The sequence below is a fragment of the Oryx dammah genome, unplaced genomic scaffold (genome assembly GCF_014754425.2).
Source record: "Oryx dammah isolate SB20612 unplaced genomic scaffold, SCBI_Odam_1.1 HiC_scaffold_12, whole genome shotgun sequence".
Taxonomy (NCBI): Eukaryota; Metazoa; Chordata; class Mammalia; order Artiodactyla; family Bovidae; genus Oryx; species Oryx dammah.
In genome coordinates this window covers 55,221,589-55,234,802 of record NW_024070196.1, presented here as the reverse complement: position 1 = coordinate 55,234,802, position 13,214 = coordinate 55,221,589, and the positions used below count along the sequence as shown (strand labels likewise).

The 13,214-nt window shown below is 45.2% G+C and overlaps 1 protein-coding gene across 4 annotated transcripts in view; it reads left to right on the top strand.

Moving 5' to 3' along the window:
- The window catches only part of CCDC60 (coiled-coil domain containing 60), a 173,857-nt gene that overhangs the window by 138,858 nt on the left and 21,785 nt on the right, over nt 1-13,214 (top strand). For all 4 annotated transcript variants that reach the window (XR_005722957.1, XR_005722956.1, XM_040250794.1 and 1 more), the window contains exons 5-6: nt 1,000-1,107; nt 9,857-9,947. Coding sequence is in view for 2 of the 4 variants with exons in the window: in XM_040250794.1 (XP_040106728.1) it covers nt 1,000-1,107; nt 9,857-9,947 (199 nt within the window). In the remaining 2 variants the exon portion in view is untranslated. The remainder of the gene's footprint in view (nt 1-999; nt 1,108-9,856; nt 9,948-13,214) is intronic.

Sequence of the window (13,214 nt, the reverse complement as noted above, 5' to 3'; positions counted from 1 at the left end):
GTTAAATAGGATATTCATCCCATGTCTGTCAGCAGCAAGCTGTGTGACCCAGAGCACACTGATTGCCCCTCTCTAAGCCTCCGTTTCCTCTTCTCTAATATTCATATATGATTTATACCCAGCAGGGTTTAGGGAGAATTAAATACCGTGTTAGATGGTTAGGTAGCATCACCAACCCAATGGTCATGAATCTGAGCAAACTCTGGGAGGTAGTGAAGGACAGGGAAGCCTGGCGTGCTGCAGTCCATGGCGTCACAAAGAGTCGGACACAACTGAGCAGCTGAACAACAACAAACACTGTCTGTCAAGTGTCCTTCTCAGTATCTGGCTCATCATAATACAAATTGCCCCCAAGTCACAAAATATAGGTTAAACCTATTTTTAAACAGTGTCTTAGTTACACTTTCAAATAATGCATTCAGTGTGGTTTTCCTCAACATCCAGCTACATCTGGGGGCAAAGGATTTATAAATTTAAAGCAATGAGTCCAGTTGTTAATTGGAGTAGGGGGAAGGGAAGACGTACGATAAATACACTAATTTCCCTGTGTTTCCAGACGTTTTAGACAATGCTAGGATATTGTATTTTTATTGGATGAATAGTTGGATGTCCATTTTGTTCAATCCTCTTGTTTGCCTGAGTCAAGACCTCTGCCTTTCGGGCCCCTCCTTTGTTCCTTCCTGCTATGCATGCCGACTCCCAGCAACTGGCGTGGGGTCATCTCATGTCTGATCATGGTTCTGCCACCTGGCCCAGTGACCTGCACAAGCTCCTCACCTCTGAGCCTCAGATCCCTCAGCTATAAAAATGGGCCCAAAACATAGCTCAGGAGCCCACTGCAAAGCTTTACCGCTGTGCACAAGAGATAGTGCCACACACCCAGAGCCTGGCAACAGCTCTCCAGCCAGGAGCCAGCACAAGTCCTGTCTCTGTCGCTACCATTGTGAAGAATGTTGCTCTAACAGGATCCCCCTGGGCTCCTGCCCTCTGTCTTTGCAGCGAGCCCATCTTCCGCCAGCTCTGCGTCCTCCACTGGCTGCTGGAGGCCCTAACTATCGACCACAGCCACCATACCATGAAGCCTGTGATCACCTGCTGGAATCCCAAGTAGGTCTCAACCCTTCTACCTGGGTGATTGGTGGGGCAGAAGCTCCTGTGGGTTTCCCCGTCGTTCTCCTGTTTTTTTGGGGGGTGGTAGATTGCTTATAGGAGTTCTATCCTATTGGGTCCAAACTGTAGCAGTGAGAACCCTCGTGTGCATGCCCTCCCAGCATCTCTTCCCCAATTCCACATGCAGTAACATCACATGAGAAGCTCAAAATCAGTCAGCCAGGGCAAGAGTATTCACAAAAACTGGCTGGCCAGCCATCCCAGCCCAACTCAGCACAGCTAGGTTCTCTCCAGCCCTCTTCCTGGATCCTGTCTCCCCACACTGTTCATCATCTGATCCTCTTCCTATTTTCCTCCTGTCCCCTTCCCATCTACTCCTCCCATTCTCCATGTTTTTCCCCTTTCTCTTAAAGTATTGTTTTCTCTCTCTTTTTTTTAAGTATATATTGAAAAGTGTTTCTCCACTTGGACCCAAGGGAATATTCTGTGTTCAGGTCCCAGGAGCAGCTGACTTTGCTCAGGCAGAAGCTCCAGCACCTGTTAGCTAAGCCATGAAAAGTGGTAGATGCGTCTCCACCAGAGAGCAGGGCTCCTAAGCAGCCTTGAGGCCACTGTCGCAGGAACTGCGTGGCACATACAAGGCAGAGCGAGGAACAGGCAGGCATGTAAGCTGTTGTTTCTTTAAGGAGAGTCAAGTTGTCTGCAAGAACAGAACCAGAAGAGTTCTTGTAAGGATTAAGCAAGATCAAGTATGTAGAACATTCAGCATGATGTCTGAGGACACAGTGAGTGCTCATTAAATGATAGCTATTCAAGATCAAAATCCTGATTTTAAAGAGCCGTTAGGGATGTGACTGTCAATACCACTGAGACTTAGGGTGAGGGAAGAAATACACCTCTGAGCAGAATTTTACCAATGGCTGAGAGCTATGTTCACTGAGTGAATGGAAAAACATACAAAGAGATGGAGGGAGGGGTGGAGAAGCTACATGAGTTCAACCCAAAACTGGTTGCGAAGATGGGCAATCCAGGGAATGACCCCATGAGGAAAATACCAAGTCTTCAATTCTCCTGACTGAGATTTTCTGAGTTTCCACTATCAAGCAGCAAGCATCTCCTGTTACTGAAGTGCTTGAAACATAAACCCTGAGTCCTGACACCCACCATGCATTTTCCAAAAGGAAATATCCATCCTCTGGGACCTATAGGTTCCTAGAGGTTTCATTGCTGTTAGACGTAATGATGGCTGTAGGTCTAGTCCCTGCCCCCTTATGGATTTTATAGAAAGAAAGTGGGGTGATCTCATGTCTGATCATGGTTCTGCCACTTGGCCCAGTGACCTGCACAAGCTCCTCACCTCTGAGCCTCAGATCCCTCACCTGTAAAAACGGGCCCAAAACATAGCTCAGGAGCCCATTGCAAAGTACCTCAAAGTGGGCTTTCTACAGGCAGCAAAATTTTACTAACTGGCAGCAGGCGTGCTACAAACATGATCTTTGTTCATCGCAGGAAGATCCCATATTTGGGTAGATGGGTGGATGGTCGGGAAATTGGAGAGCTGACAGATTTTAGGATGTCCTTCTGAGTTGTGTCTGAGTCTCCACTTTATTTAGAAAGGAAAAAAAAAACAAAAAGATCTTCCTGATTTCATCACGTGGAAATAGAAACACTTTATCATTTTCTAGTATCCTCATTAATTCTACTTCTAGCAAGAGTTTATTTCAATTGACAAGATGATCAGCTCCAAAGAGAGCAGAAACAAAGCCTTCAATAATGAATGTGCTAATTACCCTCCTCTGAGAGATGGAAGCTTCTGTTTAGGCAAAGTAAGACTTGTTTTATACATGAAGGGCCACAGATTTTTATTCAAACCTTTGGGGCCAGCTGCATTTCAAAATTGTGGCTTTTTTTTTTCTTTTTCGGCATTTTAGAATGGAAATATGAGACAATAGAGCATTTTACTCCCAGAGGGAACTAGGACAGCACCCTATTGTCAAACATATTTCTGCAGAAAAAAAAATGAATGTTTACACTAAATGGATACTCAAGGTAAGCAAAGGTCATCAATAGTCTTCCATCAGTTCAGATCATGTTTTGCTGCCAAGTAAATTATGAGTTTTTGTTTTGTTTGTTTTCAAGACCCTTTGGATTTTGGAATTGAATAAAGGGTTGTGAACTCATATCAGTTTTATTCTTATTAGAGACTCACTTTCCAAGGACTGACTAGAAACGAATGGACCTTTACAGAGAAGCAGACAAGACCCAGTGTAAGCAAGCACTTCAAGCCTTAGTGATACCTCTTCTTAGTCCCACTCAGTGAGAAAGAACAGGGCAGACCCCAGGTCAAAGAGGGGAGTGAGAAGTTACCGATTTACCTTTCAGGCAGAGGGAAGGAGCTGCTCCAACCTCCCTGAGCCTCCATAGTCAGGTAATCAGTGCTCTGCCCTGGAGCTACGTAGAAAGCGCAGTCGGGTGTGTCTTATTGCCTCAGCTGTCCCAGAGACACCACTGAAGCTACTCTTTTTTTTTCTTTTTCCTTTTTTGACTGCATTATGCAGCTATAGCAGTGAAAACCTGGAATCCTGACCAGTAGGCCACCAAGGAATTCCTGGACCCACTCTTTTTTTTTTTTTTAGGATTTATTTACTTATTTCATTTTTGGCTTTAGTTCTTCGTTGCTGCAGGCAGGCTTTCTCTAGTTGTGGTGGACAGAGGCTACTCTTCATTGCTGTGCATGGGCTGCTCATTGCAGTGCCTTCTCTTGCTGTAGAATATAGGCTCTAGGCACACAGGCTACAGTAGTTGTGGCTCAAGGGCTCTAGAGCACGGGCTCAGTAGTTGTGGCTCATGGGCTTAGCTGCTCCATGGCATGTGGGATCTTCCCAGACCAGGGATCGAACCCATGTTCCTTGCCTTGCAAGGCGGATTCTAAACCATGGACCACCAGGGAAGCCCTAGACTCACTCTCAACTGGAGACTTCCAAATAATTTTGACTTTGATTAAGAGAGTCCAAACACTCAAGGGCTGGGCTTCTAGGCCCAAAGAACCCACCACCTCCTTTAGAAAAAGAGAGATGCATTTCTACATAAAAAACATTTCAAATATGACACAGGTACCTAAATCTAGCCACTGTGTTATAAGGAAACTAGCTGTCATGTGAGTGGTTTCTATGTCAGGCACTGGTCAGGAGATGTGACCTCATTTGAGCCTCATTCTGACTTAAAAATAAGGAAACTGAAGCAAAGAGAATTTAAGTAACTTGCTATAAGTTACACAGCTAGTAAAATTCAGGATTTGAACCCAGGTAGCCCAGAAAGTGAAGAGGAAATAAAGAGCCTCTTGATAAAGGTGAAAGAAGAGAGTGAAAAAGCTGGCTTAAAACTCAACATTCAAAAAATTAAGATCATGGCATCTGGTCCCATCACTTCATGGCAAATAGATGGGGAAACAATGAAAACCGTCACAGACTTTGTTTTCTTGAGCTCCAAAATCGCTACAGATGGTGACTGCAGCCATGAAATTAAAAGACACTTGCTCCTTGGAAGAAAAGCTGTAACAAACCTAGACGGCATATTAAAAAGCAGAGACTTTACTTTGCCTACTGCAAAGGTCCATCTAGTCAAAGCTATAGTCTTCCCATTAGTCATGTATGGATGTCTGAGTTGGACAAGAAAGAAAGCTGAGTGCCAAAGAATTGATGCTTTTGAACTGTGGTGTTGGAGAAGACTCTTAAGAGTCCCTTGCTTCTCACTACTGCACTTGACTAGTCAAAAAAAAAAAAAAAGAGTCCCTTGGACTGTAAGGAGATCCAACCAGTCCATCCTAAAGGAAATCAATCCTGAATATACATTAGAAAGACTGATGCTGAAGCTCCAATACTTAGGCCACCTGATGTGAAGAGCTGACTTATTAGGAAAGACCCTGATGCTTGGAAAGATTGAAGGCAGGAGGAGAAGGGGACAACAGAGGACAAGATGGTTAGATGGCATCACTAACTCAATGGACATGCATTTGAGCAAGCTCCAGGAGGTGGTGAAGGACAGGGAAGCCTGGTGTGCTGCTGTCCATGGGGTCGCAAAAAGTTCGACACGACTGAGTGACTAAAGAACAACAAAGCCCAGGTGCAAGGCATCTGCACTTAACCACTAAATGATTGTTTCCTCTGTTTCTAGCTAAAGCCCCAAAATCTTCAATTAATTTAGGAAATAATCCAGTATCAAAAAAATAAAGGATAACTCATTACGAAGTATTATTTGCCAGGATATAAAAAGGGACTATAACTTACTAAGATCATATGACATGCAAATATATACTTTCCTTTAGGAAAAAAAAGCTAGTCTACATTTATTGTTCTGCAACTAAATTTTTGTTGTTTACCTTAATACACGGGGATTATCTCTCCATGTCAAAACTTATTTTAATACCTTTGGGGTTTATCAACATACTTAACCAATTCTCTCAAGATCTTAAGTGTTTGCCAGATTGTCGCTTTAAAAAAAAAATGCAGCATTGTTGTGAACAACACACATAATAGTAATTATTAAACTAAGTTGTTTTTCCCTTATCATGCATCCCCACCACCCCTACTCCGGAAAGTCTCATTTTCCTCAAACCTACTTTTTTCAGGCACTCTTGGGGATACACCCATGGGAAAAACAGACATTGTCCCTGCCCTCTGGAGCTTCTATTCCAAGGGAGGTGGTGGGGAGCAGCAGATAATAAACACGTAATCATCAAGATACTTTGAGATAGCAGTGGGAGTCATGAAGAAATTGGCAGGGTGATGTGATAGTGACAGGGTAGTGGGGTGACTTTTAAGCTGAGTCGTCAGGGGAAGACACACAGAAGGTGACGTCTGAGTGAAGTTTCTGATTTCCCCTGTACTGATCCTCCCACTCCTGTACTCAAGCAGACATCTCTGCGGGAGTGGGAGAACATGGCTGGGCAGCCAGAGAGCCTATTACTCCAGAGGTGGGGCAGGCACCATGGCCACAGGAGCTCTGATTTCCGGCCTCTCTCTGCTGCAAAGTCAGCAGGTACCTCCGTCCTCCATCTCCAGTCGTGGACTTGTGAACATGTCCTAAACCTGCCAGCAGACCCTCTACCCTCAGAAGCAAATGCGGATTCAGAAAGAGCAAGTGAAGCGTTTGAGAAAATGACCCAGATTGCACTGTGGTTAGATGTCTTTAAGTGGCAGCAGCCAGAGTTAGAAGAGACGCAACAGTGCTCAACGACCCCTTCCCTTGATGTCTAGCCGATAGAATCCCCCGGAAAGCTTTAGCAGGGAGAGATTGTGGTCTGAAGATCGCAGCGGCTTCTCCCCCACGGATGTGCCTGAGTGTCTCCTACCCACCAACAGCACCTCCTCCATACCACACTGAGATGTCTGTCAAAAAAAGCGCATGTAGTTCATAGTTCAGCTGTATTCAGTTCTCCATACAAGGCATCCTGCCAAGCTCCTAACAAGCCCATTTCTTTGCATCTTCACTCTAATCATCCTCTGACTCAGCTACTATTTCCCCATTTGACAATTGAAGACACTGAGGCTCAGAGACGGTCAATATTATAAAAAAAGTTGCACATCTCAGAAGCAGCAGGGCAGGCAGAGACTCAGACAGCTGGTCCACCAGATTCTTAAACCCACAGTTAAGTACCCAGATATACCCCTTTTCCTGGTTCTGATGCTCAGAGAGACTGGCCTGAGATCACACAGACAATAAATCAGAGCTATCAATTAGGTCAGGTAAATTAAGCTGCCGGGACGATCAACCCCCCAATTTCAGCCATTTAGCATAGCCCAAGCTCACATCTTGCTCACCCTGTACATGTAATCCACACAGGAGTCTCCTCACCTCAGTCACCTGGGGGCCCAGGATGATAGGAATTCCATCTCAGCATAAGCTTCCCCATCAGCACAGCAGAAAAGGGAGTCTGACTTGAGCACTGGCCCTTAAAGCATCCTCCCTGCAAGCTACTGGTCACTTGCACTCATGTGTTTTGTTTTGTTTTGTTTTGTTTTTAACAAAGCAAGTCACAGAGCTATACCCGACTTCAGAGAGCCAGGAAAACCTGAGACCCCAGTGGGTGAAGGGCTCTGACTGTGCCTCCAGGCCTTGGGAAGGAACACCAGCCTGCCTGCCCTCCTTGCTTGAGGTGTGTGCAGTCAGCCCACTGTGGACAACAATGCTCAGGTTATTTCCTTTTCTCTCCCTATTGATCCTCCTGTTTGGTTTATTTGCTACTGAAAATGAAACATCAGAGAGACCAATCCTGTCTAACCAGGTCCTGTCTTTATCAATGGCTTTGCAAGAGCGATGCTCAGGGCTTTTTAAGATCCCTGGGAAGCCTGCTGCATTTTTAGCTCATTTAACCTGCTGCCTGAAGTTGCAATAGATTTCGGGTCGTCTTGGAAGTCTGCGTGAACGATAAACCTCCATCTTTCCCAATTGGGTCTGAATATTTAAGATTTTGAAAGCTTGGCCGGGACCAGATTTAATTTTAAAGGGAAAAGAGGGGCTGCTTTTGAACTTCAAGAAGAAGGCTGGAGGCACAGCAGGGGCTGAGTTAGCAAAGGGAAAAGGCGAGAAAAGCCCTGTGGTCTTGAAAGAAAATGCTCCAAAGCAGAAACGCTAAAGCTTCCAGTTGGTGAGCCTTAAATCAGACTTCAAAAGCGCCGCTAGTTTAAATATTGTTTACTGGACTGAAGTATCGCTCCTTTCTCTGGCTGGATTTTGAATATTCCCTAATTTGATTACTCAGGGGAGAGGTAGGCAGAATCAACGTTAAATGAGCTTCACTGTTAATTATTCAGAGGGCTTTTTATTGTGTAATCAAACATAGAGTCTTACAAAAAGCTTGAAGGCACATTCTCACCTCGCCCTCCGAAGCCCGACTTTGACCCTGTATGCATTCCTCCAGCATCGAGGCTGTGAGCTAGGAGATGCCCAGCAAGGCTCTGCCAACAAAAAGCACACACATCCCCCTCTCCACTGGAGCTGGTAAAAGCCTTTGATTCTGCTACTCAGACCCCCATGCCACAGAAACCAGTCAGTAAGTAAGGGTCACCTCTGGCTCCTATCTGAGCACCTCCCCTGACCAGCAGCCCCTGAGGAGCCTAGATTCCTATTGGTGCCTCCCCACAGTCAAACTGGTCTGGCTGTCTGTTCCTTCTAGCTCCTCCTCTATGCTGAGTGACAGCCAGCCAACTGATTTAAAGGCTCCTAGACATCTAAAAAGCCTTTCTGCAGGGAAAAAGGAGATAAACGCATGGATGGATGGATGGAGAGATCAAGAGATCAGTCAATCAGTTGTTACAAAGGTAGAGGTCGTTACTGAGTCTTCCAGCTTGCTTGTCAGCAGGGCTCCACCACCCTGTAGCCACAAGTCCAAAATCCAAAAGGCTCTGAAAATTCAGTTTTTTTCCATAACTCAGTTTGGCAGCAAAGTCTGACATGAACCAAACTCATCTGGTGGCAAAACTTGAAGCTATTTGTAGTCATTATCCCACCTAGTGTAAATATTCATATATACTGCTGCAGAAATATTAACATGTTGGATTAAAAGATGGTGCCTCAAAGCCCGCTGGCAAGATTATGTTAATATGTAGTATTCAGTTCAGTTCAGACACTCAGTTATGTCCGACTCTTTGCGACCCCATGAATTGCAGCACACCAGGCCTCCCTGTCCATCACCAACTCCCAGAGTTTACTCAAACTCATGTCCATCGAGTCGGTGATGCCATCTAGCCATCTCATCCTCGTCCCGTTCTCCTCCTGCCCCCAATATGTTATATACATACAGCGTATTTCCGTTGCAAAATGCCAACATTCTGAATTTGGCAGCACATCTGGTCCCATGGGTTTCAGATAAAGGGTTCTAGGTAGGTCACTTTCCAGACCTACTGGGGCTTCAGTCTCCTTCTCAGAAAGTTACAACCCACGAGGGAAGATCCAGGTTTTGTGGGACCTGAAGTTTATTCAGCTGGGGAGAGGGGCACTTTAAGAAAAAGAATACAAAGTTAAAATACAAAAATTAGGTACAGGGCCCTGGAGGGACCCACGCAAGGGATGGTCATTAGATCCATTGTAAATATGCATCTGGGCAAGTGACTGAAGACCCTAAGTTTGTTTTCTCATCTGTAAAATGAGATGATAAATATCTGCAAAACAAGGTGGTATTGAGGTGATTCAGCGAGAATGCACAGAAGCGTCTTGGGTGTAGGATTGTATAGAGCTTTTACTCAGTAAACTCCAAACCTGTGATTTTCATTGTGCAACTCATCCCACAAGCTTCCCCTAGCACCCCTCCCCACAGCAAACACACCCAGAAATTCTCTCTGTGTCACTCAGAATTGTCCCTGATGTGACACCCTTAGGCACTAGAGTAGGCAGAGATTCAGAAACAAACATGCTTTTCGATTCACCCCCAAGAGGAACCACAGACCTGCTCTGGAGTCTGCTAGAGGACTCGAGTCCAAGATGCAGATAGATGCAGAATGTGGACAAATACGCTGCACCTCCCTCAGGCCCTACCCCGCAGGCTGCGGTCTCTCCTAACCTCGATTCCCACTCACAAGACCCCGGCCATGGAGAACTGCCCCTCCCACTGTTTCCAGAGTACAGGAGTGGGGAAAAGCACAGCAGAGAAGTGCCACCATCCATCACCGATTTATTGCTTTTCTTAAAAGTACTTGTAATAAACTGAGGCTCTAGAAACGGAAAACTCATTAAGCTGTTTCTCACTCAGGGACCCAGGTGGAAGCAAAAGCACAATAAAAAAAATCAATAAGGACAAGTCCATGGGACAGAGATGGGAGCACTTCGTCACAGCACCGAAGGTAACCGTTTGCTCACCACTCTCTCGTCTGGTTACCAACCCCAACTTGGAGGGGGAGGCATTTTTTGCCAGTCTTTTCTCTGATGGGATTTTTTTTTTTTTCTAGTTGGTGCTCTGAGTGAAGGGAAATCAGAACCTCATGCTGTTGGATGGCTTTTGTGAATTTAATTAAAATGGTTATCTGGGGATTGTAGAAGAAATGCCATTTGGCTAGATACCACTTCACAGAGGAGGGGAGGAGTAGCAGAGGAGCTGCCTAATAAGATGTCACCAGGAGGAAATGGATTCACCTCGCTCTTTAGCTCTATATTTTTAATCAATAACAGTCATTTGTCTTTCTCTCTCTCTCTTTTAACTCAGAAAACAAGAAATGAGTGATTGAACAGGCAGGGCTTGCTACAAACTAGAACGTGGGTCTATTATTAAGAGAAAATCCAGAGTTCTGTTCTTTTCACTCAAGAGTATTCCTAACTCCCAAACTCATCCACTTAGCAAACAAGCCCCATAATAATAATAATGGCAGGAGTAGAGCGCTTAAGGCTGTTGAGAGAACACACAATGAGATTTTTGTCGAACCCATGCCCCAGCCCACAGAATGGAAATAATGTTGGTTTCTGCTCATTTCTCAACATTAGCAAAGAACCCCAGGAAAAAATACACAGTCTCATTTTGAAAATGTTAAAATGCTGTGCATTATTGTGGTTATATCATTTTTAGAAGCCACTCTATAAACGGAATTACAATGGGCCAGGTTCTGTGCTAAAGAAGCTCTTTAGGTATATTAGCCAGTCCTGTCCTCCTGATTACTCCATAAACACTATACTTATTTCCAGGTAGGAGATCATAAAGTTGGGGCTCAGAGAGGTTAAGTAATTTGCATGAAGCCATGCAGAGCCAAGAGTTAACTAATCCTGGGTCTATTTATTAAACCCTATTTATTAAACACCAAGCTCTTCAAAAGCATGTTTTCTCTGGCATCATGATTATCTTCGCCCCTCAGGAAGTTTCACCGTTTTCTTGCTTTTTCATCAGAGCACTCTACATCTGAGAAGTAGAGCCTTTGTTTTTATCACTGAAAGTTGCTATGGAGATACCATGTGCATCTGTCTCCAGAGATGCACAGAAAAAAGAGGCAGAAGCCACGAACCTTTAAAAAAAAAAGTCCTTCAGGACTATCGACAACTATAGTTGGAGGAGGGGTGAGTGAATCACTGCCCTCGAACTCCGAGTTGAAATTCCTCCTGGGCCAGTTTGTGGGTCACACTCTAGGCTGCAGTGTGGTCTGTCCTGAGGGTGGGGAAGCACTGAATCAGGGAGTCATGAGACCCAGTTTAGCCACTGTGACCCAGTTCCCTGTGTGGCGTTGAAGAAGTCCTTTCCTCTCTATTGACCTCAGTTTCTCCACCTGCAGAATAAGGACTTTGAAAGAGAGGCTCCAGTCAACTTCTACAGCAATCAATATTCTTCTTTATGTGTAGAGCTCATCAGTGCCAGGGCAGTGATCCTCAAAAGCTGGGGAAATTGCCTAAGTGAAAAGATTAGGCTGGGTAATATAGTAGGGAGTGGGGAGGTCTATGGCAAACAAGAATTCTCCTACACAGCTAAAGGAAACAACCTCTGCCTAGCTCTACTCATTTCACCATGTGAAAATGGGATCCAGAGCTTATCATTTTCAAGAGAGACCAGTAACCTCAGTACTTCATATGAACATATCCCCAGTTTGTAGAATTCTGAGCAGTTAAACATGTCTCCCCATGGGCCACCAGTTTGAAACCCCTGCTTCTAAGAAAGTATAAGGAAACCTTTTCCTTGTTTTGCAAAAAAAGCATCCTTCCTGGTTGGAAGCACAGCAGCCAATTAACACCACTCCTTGAGTGAAATACCAGACACAGAGAAGAAGCATTTGGGGATTTAAGTCAATTCAGGGAGAGTCAGTTCAATAAAGGGCAAGCAGGATGCCGAATCTGCCTATCACACCTCCCTCCACACACATTTTATTCTTCTGCCACTCTCAATTAATCAGAAGTGTCAGCCCTTCACTTTGGATTTCCTGGCTGTGACTGTTAATTGAATTTTAATTAATGGCAACTTTAGGAGCACAGAATGAAATCCTAATGCAAGGAAGATGTGCACAGAACTCTGCGTGGAAAGCTCTCCTGTGATCATCCCAACCCATCCTCTCTGTTGTACAGATGAGGGAGTAGAAGTAGGGGAGTGACCTGCTCCAGGCAAGTCCCCGAGCTCTGGGTCCAATGCTCATTGCAAGACTCCAGGCTGCCCTGGTGACACAATCTGTCCAGACTTCAAAAATGACATTGATGTAAAAGAGTCTGGTTTCCCGAATCAAGAATTCATGTTGTGCCAGGTGAGTCAGGAAGAGCTGACCTCTACAGGTATTATCACAAAGCTCTGATATTCTCTCTCCCTAGCTGGGGCAGGGAGCGAAGGAGCCCTCTGACGGTCTGGCAAGCTCTTGTCCACGACGAAGGGGACGCTGCATCAGGCTGCTAATTTATCAAAGGGGAGAGCATGTCAGCTTTGGACATTTGCTTTTTCTTTATCTCAGTCATTTTGTAGCTTCATCTACTCCCTTGGAGATCTGGTTAAACCCAGTTCGAACTCTAGGTCCCCAGGCTATCACTTTGTGAAACATTCCATCACTTGTGTGGCTTTTCCCTGAAGGTTTGTTGGGGGAGGTTGTGTTCACAGGGAGACATCACATCTTAAGACCCACAGCCTCCTCCTGTCTCTCTTCCCTGACCTTCTCCTTGCCTTGTGTAATGGAGAAATCCCTTCCCTCTTCCGGAGCAGGGAGGTTCTATTGCAGGAAGGGGGACCCCTTCCAGGGCCAGAAACTGGGCTCTTGTCTAACACTCAGAAATGAATTGTCCAAAGAGACACATGTGCTGACAAAGCAAGAGATTTTATTGGGAAAGGGCACCCAGGTGGAGAGCAGTAGGGTAAGGGAACCCAGGAGAACTGCTCTGCCGCGTGGCTCGCAGTCTTGGGTTTTATGGTGATGGGATTAGTTTCCGGGTGGTCTTTGGACAATCATTCCAATTCAGAGTCTTTCCTGGGGGCGCACGCATCGCTCAGCCAAGATGGATGCTAGCGAGAGGGATTCTAGGAAATGGACGGACACGGGTGTCTCCTTTCAACCTTTCCCGAACTGTTCCGGTTGGTGGTGGCTTATTAGTTCCATATTCCTTATCAGGATCTCCTGTCATAAAACAACTCATGCAAATGGTTACTATGGTGCCTGGCCAGG